The sequence below is a fragment of the Alligator sinensis genome, unplaced genomic scaffold (assembly GCF_000455745.1).
Source record: "Alligator sinensis unplaced genomic scaffold, ASM45574v1 scaffold61_1, whole genome shotgun sequence".
Classification (NCBI taxonomy): Eukaryota; Metazoa; Chordata; order Crocodylia; family Alligatoridae; genus Alligator; species Alligator sinensis.
In genome coordinates, this window is record NW_005841986.1 from 720,735 (window position 1) to 736,720 (window position 15,986).

The 15,986-nt window shown below is 48.9% G+C and overlaps 1 protein-coding gene across 1 annotated transcript in view; it reads left to right on the plus strand.

Annotated features, from left to right (window-relative positions):
- The window catches only part of SUFU (SUFU negative regulator of hedgehog signaling), a gene marked incomplete at its 5' end in the record, with an annotated part of 112,723 nt that overhangs the window by 77,804 nt on the left and 18,933 nt on the right, over positions 1-15,986 (plus strand). Inside the window, 2 exons of the mRNA XM_006021310.3 lie at positions 14,335-14,469; positions 15,812-15,950. Of these exons, the coding sequence (XP_006021372.1) occupies positions 14,335-14,469; positions 15,812-15,950 (274 nt within the window). The remainder of the gene's footprint in view (positions 1-14,334; positions 14,470-15,811; positions 15,951-15,986) is intronic.

Genomic DNA, 15,986 nt, shown 5'->3' on the forward strand with positions numbered 1-15,986 from the left:
GTGCCCTGCCCAGAGCTGTCCATACAGTTCCTTTCACCTCTACCTCCTGCGAGCTGCTGCTGTTCCTGTATCGTTTCGCTCCCAACTCAAACATCGCTCAGAAAACCTTTCCCAGGACTGGGCTGTAACCCTCTCCTGTGCTTCTCGCTTTCTTTTTGTGTCAAGCCATGTTTCTTGGATTTTGGCTGTAACTATTTTGGGTCAGTGTGTCATCTCCTGCAATGCACCATACTGACTGATGAGGCTATATTTATATTAGCATGAAGCAGAGGTGGGGCTCTGCTCCCTTAAAAACAAACAAAAAAAACCCACTGGAGAGTTTTCATCACTTTAAAGACTGAGGTGGTTAGCTGGGCCGAGTCAGGCAGAAGGTAGGGAGCTAGCATCATTCATAACATCCAACAACGTAGATTGTTGCCTATGAAAGCTCTTGCCTCTCTGAACCAGTTAGTCTCTAAGGTGCCACCCTGCCCTACCTTCTGCCCTTATTACTTTAAATATATTCTTATATTTTGCCTTCTTAATATTAATTCTGACCACTTGTAGTAAGTTGAGAAACATTTCACTGCATGAAGATTGGCTCCACTGGGCATGGGTGGGGAAGGGCTACATATAGAATAAGATGCCCTGACTCTCAACGAGGAGGATCACATCTGCCTCTTGGAAGGCTCAGGTTTGTCAAGTGTCTTCTTGCATCAGACACCTGCGTGCTTATGTGCCATACAGTTGCTTAGGAGTGTCTCGCTACCACTTGCTAATTATTACTGCAATTACATGCAGGGTACAACCCGTCTGCAAATTTTTTTAGGGACATTGGAAATATCTGAGGTGGCATCAGACCGAGGGAACAGTTGACATGTGAGCGCTGAGGTTGGATGCACCCTCAGCAAGTTTGCAGATGACACCAAGCTGCGGGGAGTAGTAGATATGCTGGAGGGCAGGGCTAGGATTCGGAGAGACCTCGACAACTTGGAGGATCAGACTAAAAGAAATCGCATGAAGTTCAGTAAGGAGAAGCGCAAAGTCCTGCACTTAGGACAGAATAAGCCAGTGCACCAGTACAGGCTGGGGACCGACTGGCTAAGCAGCAGGTCTGCAGAGAGGGATCTGGGAGTAACAGTGGACAAGAAGCTGAACAGAAGCCGGCAGTGTGCCCTTGTTGCCAAGAAAGCTAATGACATCCTGGGCGGCACGGGTAGGAGCACTGCCGGCAGATGGAGGGAAGCGATTCCATTTGGCAATGGGGAGGCCACATCTCTATCCAGTTGTGGGCCCCCCCACTACAGAAAGGATGTGGACAAATTGGAGCGAGTCCAGCGGAGGGCAACGAAAATGGTTCAGGGGCTGAGGGAACTGGGCTTATTAGGTCAGCAGAAGAGAAGACCGAGGGGGATTGAATAGCAGCCTTCACCTCCCTGCAGGGGGGCTGCAAAGAGGATGGAGCTGGACTGGTCTCCAGTGGGGGCAGACGACAAGACAAGGAGCAATGGGCTCAAGCTGCAGCAAGGGAAGTTGAGGTTGGATATTAGGAAAAACTTTCTCACCAGAAGGATAGTAAAGCAATGAGACAGGCTGCCCAGAGAGGTGGTGCATTCTCCATCCTTGGATGATTTGAAGACCCAGCTAAACAAAGCCTTGGCTGGGACGATGTAGTTGGGGATGGCCCTGCTTAGAGCAGGGGGTCGGACTGGATGTGACCTCCTGAGTTCCCTTCACACCCTCATCTTCTACAATTCTGTGACATCTTAGATGTTAGTAACAGCTGCACATTCCCTGCCTTCTCTCTACTCTTTTGAAGCAGCTAAAATGTACGTTTGTCCATGCTCTCAGTTGCACAGCAATATCTGATGGGCGTTGTGCATAGTGGGACAGTGCATCAAGTTGTCCAACATGTTCATTTAATAAAGTTTAACTAATAAGCAGTTAGTACAGCATGTGCAGTGTGGGGCAGTCATGTTTATTGGTTAACACTTTCTCTAGCATAGTACTTTTTCCCAGCATGGATAAGGCAGCACTAAACAGCCTTATTTTTGCCTGAACTTTCTCTTGCTGAAGTCTGAGGAGGTTAGAAAGAGCTCAAGCATGATTCAGGCCAACGTTTGCCATTGCGATCACTGATAATAAATTATAGGTTCCATCTTTGCCTGTGTGAACAAGGCCAATTATTCACTCTTCATGCAAGGCTCTTAAGTGACAAAGATCGGGATGTGAAAGGCACAAAGTATGATACAGGTACAGCTGCTTCATAGGTCTGATTAGTGACTCTTGGGTCAAGTCTCTGTCACTAGGGCCCTAGCTTTGAACCTGGGAGGACCTGCTTCATCTCCTGCTCCGCCATAGACCCATTGTGATCTAAGGCAAATCTCGTATCCTGTTGGCCTCAGTTAGAAACTATAAAATGGGGAAAACAGCATTGCCCTTCTTCCCAGGCATATTGTGAAGTTAAAATCATGAAGCTTATGAGGTGCTCAGTGATGGGAGTCAGACTCGGGTGTAATCATATCCCGCACGGTATATACCAGGCCATAAAATACCAAATCTGTGATATTTTTTGAAAGACTTGTGAGTATCTCTGTTGTACCAGGGGCTCTTCAACAATATGACACGAGCGCTCTGTCTCCTCTGGCAAATTGTTCCGCATCCACTTTGCTTGCTGAAGTCCACAGAATTTTAGATCATAAAATTTGCACCCAGCTGACAGTAGGATATTAAAATCCGACACCAAATCTAATGGCTCTGCGTAGTAAAAGGAATGTGCTGTTTATTTTTCAGGACTCACAATTACTGACTTCCCTTCCTATTAGCTCCCTGCCCCACACTTGCACACACATGTGCACACTCGCTCTCTCTTCCATCAAGGTTTAAATCGGGCAGTGCATTCAAAAGGTCTGACAACCTTCTAGTTTTCTGCTATTTCTGTGCATAAAACCATAGGGAAGGGATATACTCCTTACCAATTTTGCTAGCCTTGCGCCATTGCAATTGAAGCACTTGGACTGAAAACCTCTGGTGGCATTAGGGTGCCCAGCGCAGCCTTCGACAAAGCCCGCACGTAACTTTCCTTTCCTTTCGTGTCCCCTTATGACAAGGTATTCAGCAGAATTCACAGATTTGTTGAATTTGACAGGGCCGCCACGAGCGCTTCTGCTGTGGCCTCAATCTTGCCGCTTCTGGGCTGTCAACCATATGCCTTCGCACCTGCGCCACTGCAGCCCTTTGTACGTAACTGGGAACATGTGAGTAATCCCACTGATTTAACTGGGAACATATGAGTAATCCCACTGACTTTAATACTAGTCAGTTTGTCCCTAAATCCTAAAAAAGTTCCATAAGGAAAAAGCTGCTTTCTCTCTAATGCCTTCAGTCAGGTTGGAGTGTTAACTAGCTCTGATGGTCCAGGCAAAATGCGAGAGATGAAGGTGGGAGGTCGGTAGTATCTTTTATTGCACCAGCTGTAGTGTTGTGAGAGATGTCAGGCAAGCTTTTGGGTACAGAGTGCCCTTCCTCCGGTGTGAGAAAGAAGCAGATACAACCTGAGCTAAAGTACTGAGTAGAAGGATGACTTTTGTTTAAACTCTTCAGGGCAGCTGTAGCACTGCAGTAATTATTCCTAGTCATTACTCTAGACCAGGTTGTTCCTTTTCTTTTTTTTTTCCTGAGGATGTAAAGGAAAGCACTTCAGCTGCTTAAAACTGTGTCACACGTCTTTCTCAAAGTGATTGTTAGTTCAGGGCACATGTGCTCGTTAAATTAGAAAAGTAAATTAAAAAACAGCTCCTCTGTTAATTCGTGAAACACAGACCCATTTTGATTTATTTCTTCATATGGATTGCAGCAACCGAATGACAGAACAACCTATAAACAATCTATAGACAACCTATAAGCAATGGCGCTAAAGGATGAGGTTAGAGTGACTGTTTTAGATCTGATATCCATGGCAAAGCATCATCAGTAGCCTGGTGCAGGTCTTTGATGCAGCCATTCAAATGATAAATGGGACGTTCCTCCGTAATGTGTGCTGTAGTTTGCGTTTCACCACACTCACACTTGGGCTCTTCCATAAAATTCAATTTATGTAGCAGGTAGTTACATGTACCTTGTGCAGTACCAATGCTGTTCATCGTTGTCCGGCTCTGCCTTGGTGAAGCAAAGCGAGGGGGTTTAGATGTGGGGTCCATGATGAGAAACGCATTAATGATGTCAGTTGTGTTCCATTGCTGGATCCATTTTTCCTTGATGTCAAAGTTTTCATCATTTAGCTCTTTTCCAGCACTCCAAAATAGCCTTAAGCCTTGGCCTAGGGGGGTCATTAAGTTCCTCAAAAATTAGTAGTGAATTGAATGTAGGTAGTTTTTTGTAGACTCTTAAAATATGCTGCTTACATTGAAGATCAGGAGGAGGGATGTGAGATGGAACAGACAACCAGGGAACAGGAGTGGATCTGCAGGAACCTGTTATGGGTCTCATTGTTTCATTCAATTGAGAATCAATAAGGCAGGTGTTTGGGACACAGTACTCAGCTACTGATCATTTCAGCCATCAGTAGTATAATACCCTGGAAAATTACTTGGAAAAATGAGGCATATATGAATAGCTATGTACCTTGTGGTGTTGCAGTATTTGTTTGATGGGACCCACAGCATGGGAGGTGCTTTCCAGACAGGCGAGAAGGCATGGCCCCTGGCCCAGGATGTTTGCAGTCTAAGCTACAAGGAGCCTGTCCATTTGCCAGATGCAGCTAACTTCTGTTGGTGCAGTGCTGTTGCAGCAAAAGGCCAGAGCTTCAGACTAAACACTGTCACTGTTTATATCTTCACGGGCTGGAGAGGAGTGCTCCAGCTCCAGATGTCAGAGATCAGGGACACTTGGGAAAGTCTGGCTTTGTGCACTATTTAATTTCTCAATGTCATAAATCCTGGGACAGGAAACATTAATAGTGCCCAGCAATTAATCCTCACACCATCTCCGGGAGAAAGGTGAGGAGACTCCATACCTTCTGGGCCACCAGCACATGTTAACTGAATCATGAGATAGGATCTGAAGACTTTTATCTTGGATCCCCAAAACTGCTTGTCCTCCCGTGCCACATGCTCAAGAACTGGCAGGGCAGAGGCATGTGATTTTGGGGATCTGGGATAATAATCGTCAGATCCCATTGCGCATCTGCTGGGGCTTGAGGAACCTGGTGCCAGGTTGCAGATCCCTGATGCTGGGCTGCATGTGCATCCAGACCTTTAAAAGGTGCATGTACAGCCTAGCTGCATGCACGTGCCTTCAGCTTGCTGGTGTGAGGAGAGTCTGGGATTAGGGAGCTGCTCCGCAATCCTGGGCTTTTCATGGGGAGATTTAAATGGGCTGGTGAGCAGGTCAGCACCGCGGAGCAGCTCCATGCTGGAATCCGCAGGTGCCCTTTAAACTAACATGCTGCACATTCAAATTAAAGCACGAGACCAACCAGCCACAAAGATGTTCTACGTATAATGTGGAACGAGTTTGGTTTGCTGTTTTTATCATGTGATATATTGGTTGAATGAGTGGCATGTTATGATTGATTGTGCAAGGAACATGTTAATTGTGTGCTAAATGTTAGTGGCTGCCAGGGGTCATAGACAAGGAAGCTGCAGGTAACTAGGCTGTCGCAATTTCCAGTGGGAGCCAGGATTGGGACATAGGCATTTCTAACTGCTAGTCCTTCTCTTCCCCCACCCATTCCTCTAGACCATGGGTTGCCAAAGCGTGGGCTGCTGGACAGTGCAACCTGCAAGCACCTTGGTGCAGCCTGTGACCCTGGATTGCCCCTTTGAAATGGCTCTCCAGGGGCAAGACTGTAGGATCACCTGCCTTCACCAAAGGCAAGACAGTGAACATTGCACTGGGGGAACTGAGGAAATCAAGCCCGAGGGGCAGACTGTAAATCCAGAGATGCTGATGCGAGTTTCTGGATGAGCAGAGGTTGCATTTGCCCAGAATGGCTCCTCCTCGCTGTGCCAGTTCTTTGGAAAGGCGCACCCATATTCCCTGGGATCTGCCCCTGGGTTCCAGTGAAGGTTTTAAGAGCTCATTGTGTCCTCTTGGCACTGCGTTCCTTTGACAAAATACAATTCTGTCCCACTTCTAAGCATGATTCATGGCTTCCTTCAAATAGTTGAAGGCTGCTATTTGAGGATGGAGAGGTTCGCAAGAGGGTGGAGCTGAGCTGTTCTCAGCGGGGGCAGATGGCAGGACAAGGAGCAATGGGCTCAAGTTGCAGCAAGGGAGGTTTAGGTTGGATATTAGGAAGAACTCTCACTAGGAGGGTGGTGAAGCACTGGAATGGGATACCCAGAGAGGTGGTGGACTCTTCATCCGTGGACGTTTTGAAGACCTAGGTAGACAAAGCCTAGGCTGGGATGATGTAGTTGGGGCTGGTCCTGCTTGGAGCAGGAGGCTGGACTGGATGTGACCTCTGAAAAAGCAGTTCGCTCAAGCATTTCCTAATTCATTAAATTTAGTAACTCTCGCCAGGGCTCCCACTCACCACTGTGAATTAATGAGCTCTATCTCAGGTACTTCTGAGGCAGCTTTTCCCATAGTATCAGCGCACAGGATTTGCAGTGATGGTACGCACCGTCGACTGGGCTCTTTGCTTCCCCGAGTGATCCTGGCTGTCACTTACTGCTTGCTCTTGGTTCACGTTTGAGGGACTGTTATTTTCATCGCTCTTTTCTTGTCTTCGGCAGCCACTGCCAAACATTTGTGCAGGGTGGAGCCTTGCCGAGTTCTCTGAAACAGTCCAGTTCTGGCTTCGCTTTCCGATTCTGCAATAATTAAGCAATAAGGCTCCAATCCAGTCTTGCTTATTGAGGCAAACTCCCGTTGAGTGCAGTGGGAGACTTGCCCAAGTCAGGAATGTTGAACAGGCAAGAGGCAGGTGCATTTTTGGGTGAGTTAATACACTTCAGGGGTGTGTTATGAGGTTGAAGGTCGAGTGCCTAGCGAATGCCTGGGAATGCACTGCCTGTCACCGTCACCGATCTAAGAAGTTTCCCTCCTCTGAGGCGCCGTCCGTTTGAGACTCTATAAGGGCTCTGCCAACATGGCTGTAATCCTCACGGCGCGCCTGTGTGGGAAGGGAGCGTTGTCTCCGTTTTACAGGCTGCTGCACAGTGCTGAGGATCCCACAGGGAGTCGCTGGCAGAACCAGGAATACTGCTGAGATCTCTCCATTCTGGTCCAGGGCTAGGTGTAGGAGGATCTAGCTCCTGCAGAGGGTTAGCACAGCTATAACACCTCTTTCCAAGGGGGTTTGTAGGTGGGAGAAAGGTGCTTGTCACTTATCCTATACACGGTTGATGTTCTCAGGACCCTTGTGTGCAAGGGCCTGTAGAAACACATGCACACAAAGTGTATCTTCATTGCAGTTAACTGGGACTGTTGTCTGCAGGGGGTAGCCTGGTGTGGGAGCAAGTGCCGTCACAGCCTCCGGGTTTCTACCCTTGTCCGCGTGCATCTGGCCATACTTCTTTGTTCTGGTGCTGTAGGATTGCCATCTTTGTGGGGGACGGGGACAGTTGTGGGGAGGGCGTTGGAGGGTCATTGGCTCTCAAGTAACCTTTGCCTTTGTCCTCACTGTGAAGAAGGCAACTACCAGCCTAAAACAGCAAGTGCTGTAACCTCCACGCGCAGGCTGAAAGCACCTCCATCCCAGGATCCGGGGTTTCTCGTGGTGGTAGATAGAGGCAGTCAGGATAGAAATCAGCTACGTGGTGCAGCAGAGGCATAGCCAGCGTGAGTCGATCTTTTTCTGAGCAGCTTCCAGTGCAGGTAGAGATTGAGAGAGGCTGAAGAGGGAAATGAGAGCCCAGAGAGCCAAATTGGCTTGCCCAAGGTCTGGCTGTACATCCGTGTCAGCTGGGAGTAAAACGTGGAGTCCAAATTCAGCGGTCTGCCCACTAGATCATGCTGTCGGATCTTTAAAAAGCAAGCGAGCTGCTGCGACCTAACCAGCCTGGTTTCTCTCGAAACCTATAAAACAACTGCCATCAGGACAGCTTGAGAATATGTTGCTCTAAACATGACTTGTCTTATAAGGAAGGGAAGTCCAAACTTTGCGCAACCAGTGATTGCATTGGCGGTTTTCCAGGAGCCCCGCGGGCTGCTGCTTAATTGGCATCAAACGAAGCAGATTGCAGCCACCTTCATCTGTAATGCAGAGAGAGGGCCCCGGGAGACTACAGGTTCCAGCGTGCGGCTGCTCGGATCGCGGTAGAGCATCGCATGCTGGGACCTGTAGTCCCCCCCAGGCCTGTTTTCTCTCTTGAAAGCTGGTGGGGGCCACAGTCCGTGCCTAACCCACGGGCAAAAGGTTGGCCACCCATCCTACAGGATCCCAGCTTTAGAAATCCACCCCGGCTTGGGCTAGCTGTATTGTTGTTAATCTTCATTCACAAGATTTCAAAAAGAAAAACCCCCAAGGCTCAGGCTGTTGATAGAAACTGAAGCTGGGAGGGAAAAAAAAATAGTTGAAAGTCAGCTAAAGTCACCTTGGTAACTGCTGCAATACACTCGCCCAGAACAAGGAGGCATCAGATCCAACTACAAACAGCTTGAAAGAAACAAAAAAGAATGTAATCATCTAAAGAATTAATCTGACAACTGCCCACATTGACACCTCCCACCAGCCTCCAGTCAGTTGGAAATGTGCTTTAATCTTCCCAACTCCCCTCCAGTTTCATAAAATGCTAGATGTGCAGTCCTCAAAGTGGGGCATTTCCGGCCTGCTGCTTGCATTTGAACGGTGCTGCCTTTCCGAACGGAGCCGCCTGGCTTTGGCTGACTTGTTTTTTCTGGACGCAGAGAAACATGAATTATTTGTGTGGGTTGGATGAAGTATTCAATCTGGAATAGACCAAGTTTGCAGCAGTTTATATGATAGGCAGTTTGATCTTTAGTCAACAAATACAACAACGCTGGCCTTTGCTGCTGATTTATTTGGTGATGGGTTGCGGGGGGAGCAAATGGTTACAGGGAGATGGTGATCGTGAAGCCAGAGATGTTAGTGAGAGAAACCAGAGTTTTTGCAAATTGTCCTTTTGCTTCTCACAAGCTGTGTATGGCAGGGAAAGCTACAACATGAGCTTTTCATTAATAACGCCCCAGCAATTCCAGCACCCCCTCGTCTGGGCCATCACCCTTCCTCTGGGCCAGGATGAGGATTTCCACTCCTACTGAAAGAATGTTAATGTTTCTCACAGAGTCCTGTGCCTTGTTACATGTTCCCTAACCCAAAAGTTGGATCCTGTTCTCAGCCTTCCCTTAGCACCTTCTGTCCTAGCTTCGTGGAGCGCTCTGTAATCATTGTCCTTAGTCCTTGCAGGCCTGGAGGAGTCTTACAGCTGTGATGGTCCAGGAAAGGTATGCGAGAGGAGGGGTTTTTTTGGTGATATCTTTTATCAGAACAACTATATAGTTGGGAGAGAAGCTGGATAGTGCCCTTCCGCAGGTCCAAGAGAGAAGCAAACACAGCTCAAGCTAAACAACAGATGCAATAAAAGTATTTGCTTCTGAAGTAATAGACTTGACTTTGTTCTGTCCCCTATCTAGCTCAAGCTATGTCTGCTTCTCTCCCAGCCCTGAGGAAGGGCAGCGCGGGCCCTAAAACCTGTCTAACATCTCTCCCGGCTATACAGTTGGTCCAGTAAAAGATACCACAAAAGAACCCCCTCCTCAAGGAAGGGAGGGAAGGAGATCCACTTCATACAAGGAAAAGCCGAGGCAATGTTTAAAGCAAATTCCAGGCACCGTCGTCTTGGGGGAAAAGGTGAGTTTTCCACCTTCAGGTTACATATCTCAAGGGAAAAGCCTAGCAGAGGTGAAGTGCAAGCAGCCTTTTCCTCTGTCGTGGTGGTGGGCCTTGTTGCCACTGCTGCTGCCACCACCTGGGGCCTGTGCCTCCTAGCTTCCCCAAAGCAAAAACTACCCAAGTCTCATGTCCATGAGGATTTTACATCAGAGCCTGGAAAACAGCGTAGGGTTGGAAAGGGACAAGTGAGTTCTTGGCAGAGGTTTGGGAGCAGAACCCAGGTATTCTAATGGCTAACGCTGTGTTTTAAGAGTGAGACTCTTCCTGTCCCAGTTCATGGGCTATTTAGGAGGGTGTTGGTTCATCCTTCTTCCAGAACCGTCTGAACACCAAGTAGCTGAGACCCTCACCTCCACTGCGATGTAGCACAGCGCTGCAGATGCTCCAGGTGGGTACGTGCCATCTTAGGTGAGCTTCAGGTATTCAGACACATCCCCGAGTGCTTTCGCTGTTGGCACTTGGTGCAGCTATGCCATTGCGAAAAGAAACATGTCTAGCCTTCATGTAGGAGGACTTTGAGTCTTGAACATCCCACCCTGGCTGCATCTGAGCCAGCTACGACAAACAATTGAGTGGTGTCAGCAGCGCAGCAGCACTCAGCTAGTCCCTGCGGCGTGTCTCCACCCAGGCTCTTATGTGTATTGGAGCGCGCTGAGAAAATCTGGGCAGTGATCTCTTACTTCTGTCTATCCTATCACAGCTATCCTGGGATACCGCAGCACTCCAGCCACTCGGACACAGAGCGATGGCAGCATCCACACTTGTGACCGCATCCTCAGGTCCCTTGCTTTAGAGGAGGGACCAGCCAAGTCTGCTCCAGGTGCATGGTTGGGGCTGACATGGATATAGCCAATCGCAGCCCGATCATGGTGGCGTGCCAAGCTGTTTACTGGCCTGCGGTAGCTGTGTGGTGGGTGGGCCCCATCTGGAGCAACCCACATCACATACTCTGTTTAGAAAAAAGGCAGGGTAATGCTGCACCTTATAGACAAGCTGAGTCAGAGATGCATAAGTTTCCGTGAGCAGAAGCTTGCTTCATCAGATGCCGAAAAGTTGCATATCTCTGATTCTGTTAGTCTATACGGTGCATCTCTCTCCTACCTTATGCCTGACATCAGACTAACACGGCCAACTACCTCTCCCATTCACAAGGTTATGGGACAGACAGGATCTGACTTGGGATTTCACTACCCCAGTTTCACCGGTCCACCGCAGAGCGCGGATCACAGGGACACCACCCACATTAAACAACAAACCCAGGGGTTGTGACTATTTTGGGGGAGGGTTTAACTGAAGGAATTGGTAACAACTTGGTGTCCTTTCAGAGCTAACCAGAGATTTGCCTCACATTTCCACCTTTTGCAAGAGAGAGAGGCTGGTTACTCATTAATATTAAGTCTTAATTATTTAAGATCTGGAAAACCCAATGGTTCCCTTCAGAAGTTACACATTAGTCAACACCTTCTCTTAAAGGCTGTTTGTGCCGTGCCGGTTTGAAACAGGAGATTTTAGTTTGAATTAAAAAGCCCACCCCTACCCTTCAGCATGTTATCATCATCCTGATTAGAGCAACTGGAGGCTGCATTCAGGGATCACAGCTCTGTTGCACCAGGCATTGCTCAGACCAGCGTGTTTAAAACCAAAAAACCCAGCCCCAGCCTCCCAGATCTTATGGTCCAGCTTGTGATGATCTCTATTGAATCCATAAGCCCCTGTGCCTTCGTTGATCGTACCCGTTGCAGTGTTAGGGAACTTGCTCACGGGCGCATGGAAGGATCCCATTGTGCAGACCAGCGTGGTTGAAAACAAACCGACCACAAAACCAAGCCCCGGTCCCAGTGAGTTGATAGTCCAAGTCTGCGGCAAGCTGAGTGGCAGTGATTCTCAACCAGGGCGCCGAAGCAATGCTAGCGCTGTTGAGTGTGTGCGAACGCCAACACATGCTCTGCAAGATAAACCTAGAGATTTCAAACAGGAATCTAGCGTGTTGAGAGGGCAGGACGTTGTCACGGGCTTTCCGATTCTTTGCGGCAGAAGAATTGCTCTCTCATTTCTCTGCAGTCAAAAAACAAGTGAAAGCAAAGAGCTGGCATTTTCCGGAGAGGTGCCTCGAGTCTAGCGAGGGGGCCCTGGAGTCTAAAGGAGATGGAGGACCACCGGCGTATGCAATTCTGTTCCATAAACGCCTGTCCTTTCTAAATTTAAATTCACTGACTCTATTAGATGCAGCGTTAGGGGTTTTACCGAGTGCACCAGGCCCTCCGGAGGCAGGGGAAGGGCCCAGCCTCTTGTCTTTATTAACAAAAGTGCTGAATAACTCCAGATACGGTCCAATGTACATAAACTCTGTAACTGCTCTCAACAGTTGATAAAGTGCACTAAAAGCATGTGTCTAATGGCTGACACCCTGTTGGGGGCGGAGGGGTTGGTAATGAATAATTGGAAGCATTAGATGACAGACTGACTTTCCCACAGCTTAATGTGTATATAAGATCTGATAAGGAAGCTCAGGCAAAGCTGAGCTTAAGGTCAATTGATCATTAATCAACCATGCACTTCTCAGGTAGTCGCACTGCAAAGGCTTTCTTCGCAGTCTGCCCCGTTCCACTGTTTTCGGGCCCCACCTACACAGAGCTGTAAAATGTGTTTGCCGAACCAGTTTAAACACAGCCGCGGGTGCCAGCTAGGCTACGGAGATGGCCAGGCCTTCACTTCAGAGTGAACCCAGATGCCTGGCACCCAAATTGAACCTCCCTCTGTTGTGAACAGCTACGCAGCAAAGCCATGCTTGAGTTCCTGTGTCCTCCCTTTGCTTTTGCTCATGCAGCACTGGCAATGTGGGTCGCCTAGCCCATGGTCCTTTGGGCTGCCCTCGTTCTTCACTGGTGAATTGTGGTCTGCACATGCGGGGGGATTGTGGCAAGGTATTGGAGGACTACAAACATAACCTGAATGGCATAACCTGAATCCTCGCTGCAAAGCAGGCAGGTGACCAGTCCAAGTGAAAGTCTCAAGGGTTTTAGCTGAACCTGAGTTGAAAGCACCACCACACGCAGGCCAGAGTCTTTGCGTGGAGTGGAGCTGGGGGCAAGAGGCAAGTCGGGGCCCAGGTTAACTGCAATGAGATGCTCCGAAAATCAAATCGGCGGCAGGTGTAGAGTTGTTCCATCACAGTTCGCTCAGCGCAGCTGAAACACGGCTCCATCTGTCCCTGCAGAAGGGCTCGAGCCAGGGTTTAGCTGAACCGTGTCAGGATTTGGTAGCAGTGAGTGGTTTGGTTTGTCCTGCCAGCAGGATCTATGTTTTATCTGTCAGGGGACGAGTGCTGTAGCCAGCCTTTTTCCTTTCGTCTCCTTCCCCTTGCCCAGCTACAGGTGACCCTGTAGCATAGATCAGACCACAGCGAGGTGTTGCTTCTGTTAAATGGAGAATAATTGCCAGATGAGAGAAGATGTAAGCCCTGTCTCTTGTGACTGCATTGCAGCTGATGGCGCTCTGCCCGTCTCGCCCCTTCCAAGCTGTTGTTCCCTGAACTGCCCTCTCTGAATCATCCAGCGCTTTCTGCCTAATCTAATCTTGTTTTGTTCCCTATAAACTGTCAACTTGTTGCACCAGAGATCATGTCTTTTCTCTATATGCTCTGCCATCTAAGAAGGAGTTACAGCTCTGCCCTTTGAACATATAAAGTGTTTTGAAGTTTATGGTCCAGCATTTAGAGAGATCCCTGCCCGATGACACAGAGGATGCTGTCTTGGGACGTTCATAATCGTGTAACAATGCAACCTTTAATCAGGACATGGCCGTGTGGAACCTACCGAGTTCGTAAAATATAAAGACTGCGTTGTTTGAGCGCAGCTCGACTTGAGAGGGAAAGCGGTCGGCCGGTATTCTGTGAATCGTGCGTGGATTTCGTACTCCGAATATTGCTCCTGATGCCAGTAGAAAGCCGAGTACTTGCAAGCCCTGGGTTGAAGGAAAAGAAATACAGAGGCTCTGGGAGCTCCTTTTGCTATCGGTCTCCAAGCCAATAGATCTGCAACAAATTAAACGGGACAGCGTAGAGCCTTTCCACCTAGCCTCACTCCTTCCTTAAAGGATCCCAGAAAGTAGAGGCCAGATCAGAGAAGACCCACATGGGCTGTGCCTCGGCCAGAGGGCTCTTCCTTACAGCGTGTGTAGTTTTGCTCTTTTCCCTTATGAAACTGTTTCCTGTGTTTCTGGGGGCTCTGTTGCATTCTCCAATTTCAGTCCTTGATCGCTGGATCAGGGCAAAGCCTTGGATGCTGGGATCCGTGGTGTGTGTGAGCCACACCTCTAACAGAGACAAGGGTGGCTATAAACTAGATGGGCTCTTCAGGCATTAGGCAGCTGTCACGCAGCTGTTGTAGATAACAGCTGAAATGTCCCTTTTTCTTCCCCACAGCATCCATACTACTACCAGCAAACATTTGGGGCTCAGGTCCTAACCATGTGCCCTTTGTTCCTTCTTTTAGGAGCCGTAAGGATAGCTTAGAAAGCGAGAGCTCAGCAGCTATCATTCCCCATGAGCTCATCCGCACGAGGCAGCTCGAGAGCGTGCACCTGAAGTTCAACCAGGAGTCCGGGGCACTGATTCCACTCTGTCTAAGGTGAGAGAAGCCACTTCCTTCCTTGTCCTTCCTTCGCCCAGACCATCACAGCTAGATTGGTAAAGGCCAGAGCTGCAACACTTCGCTAAAAATGCTGGAAGCAGATGGCACTTTGCACGTGTTCCTCCTGCTAAGGTCGTTCCTTACTCTCCTGGTTTTCCACCGTTTATTTTGAGGGTTGAAGAGGAGAGTTTCTCTGATCAGACTCAGGCAGTTAGCCGTGCGATCAGATGAAGGGCCCTTCGTGGATGTTATCTTGCACATTTGTACGCAAACATTTGGCGTGTTTTGTACGGGCAGACACTCTGTCACTTGTATACCTGTAAACGCAGTGCCACGAAATATGGAAGTTCACAGTTCAGCCAGATTCAGAAAGGGATTGGACAGGCTCTTGGAGGAAAGGGGCATCCGTAGCTATTAAGTATGGGAGATAAGGGGACAGTCTCTGAATCAGAACTTCCTCCTTTAATGCTGGAGGCTGCAAGGGAGAGAGCAATAACCCTGGTCGGACCCAGTTCACCCTCCCTTCCAGCCTCCATTTTCTGCCACTATGCGACACAGGAGACTGGGGAAGATGGACCTGGGGTCTGACCCAGTAAATGTTCCCCGAAGGCCGAGGGGGGTGGCGTGGATATAGGGAGTGGCAATTTGTGACCACTCACAGAATTCGGCTACCGAACTTGACATAAGTGGAAGTCACATAAACTCAGCCTTCATGCCCTCCTTTATAAAATGGGCATAAAGCATCTGATAGACGCTGGGAACACAAATGCCTGGGTCATAACTTGAAATCCCCACATGGAAAGCATTGTAGAAATAAGCCTTTGTTGTTTGAGAGGAGCACATGTCTCTCTCCTAGTGAATGTCTTTTTGGACATGAGTTCACTGACGCACCTTAATCGTGGCAAGTGACAGGCAGCGGGTTACTGTGACATCAGCCAGCTCACGTCGAATTTGGGGTCAGCTCGTGAAGCTGACGGCAAGGTTTTGTGCCGTGGGTTCTGGATTCAGTCCCTGGGCAGAGGGAGGTGGAAGTCCCACGTCGTAACTCTGTCCACAACCACCATGGTGATTTGAGATCCTATTATAGTCCTGCTCGGTCTTCCTGGACTAGAAGGATTGCGATTCTGAAGTGAGGTCTTGGTATTAAGCGGGTGGGAGGACATCCAGGCCTCTAGCAGGGACTCCCAGCCCATCAAGAGGGACAAGGCAAGTCATTCATGTGTTTGTACAAAACGAGTCCTTACGCTGCCGGGTGAAGCCCCGAGAGCTCTTGTGAGGCCGCGGGTGCATGTCTGGGTTCCTGACCTCTCTGTTCATGTGTGAACGTTGTGCTCTCCAGGGGCAGGCTGCTACACGGACGGCACTTTACGTATAAAAGTATTACAGGGGACACGGCGATCACGTTTGTATCGACAGGAGTAGAAGGAGCCTTTGCTACAGAAGAGCACCCCTATGCAGCACATGGGCCTTGGCTACAGGTGAGAGAGCTTCTTTCTTCCCCATCCCACCCGCTC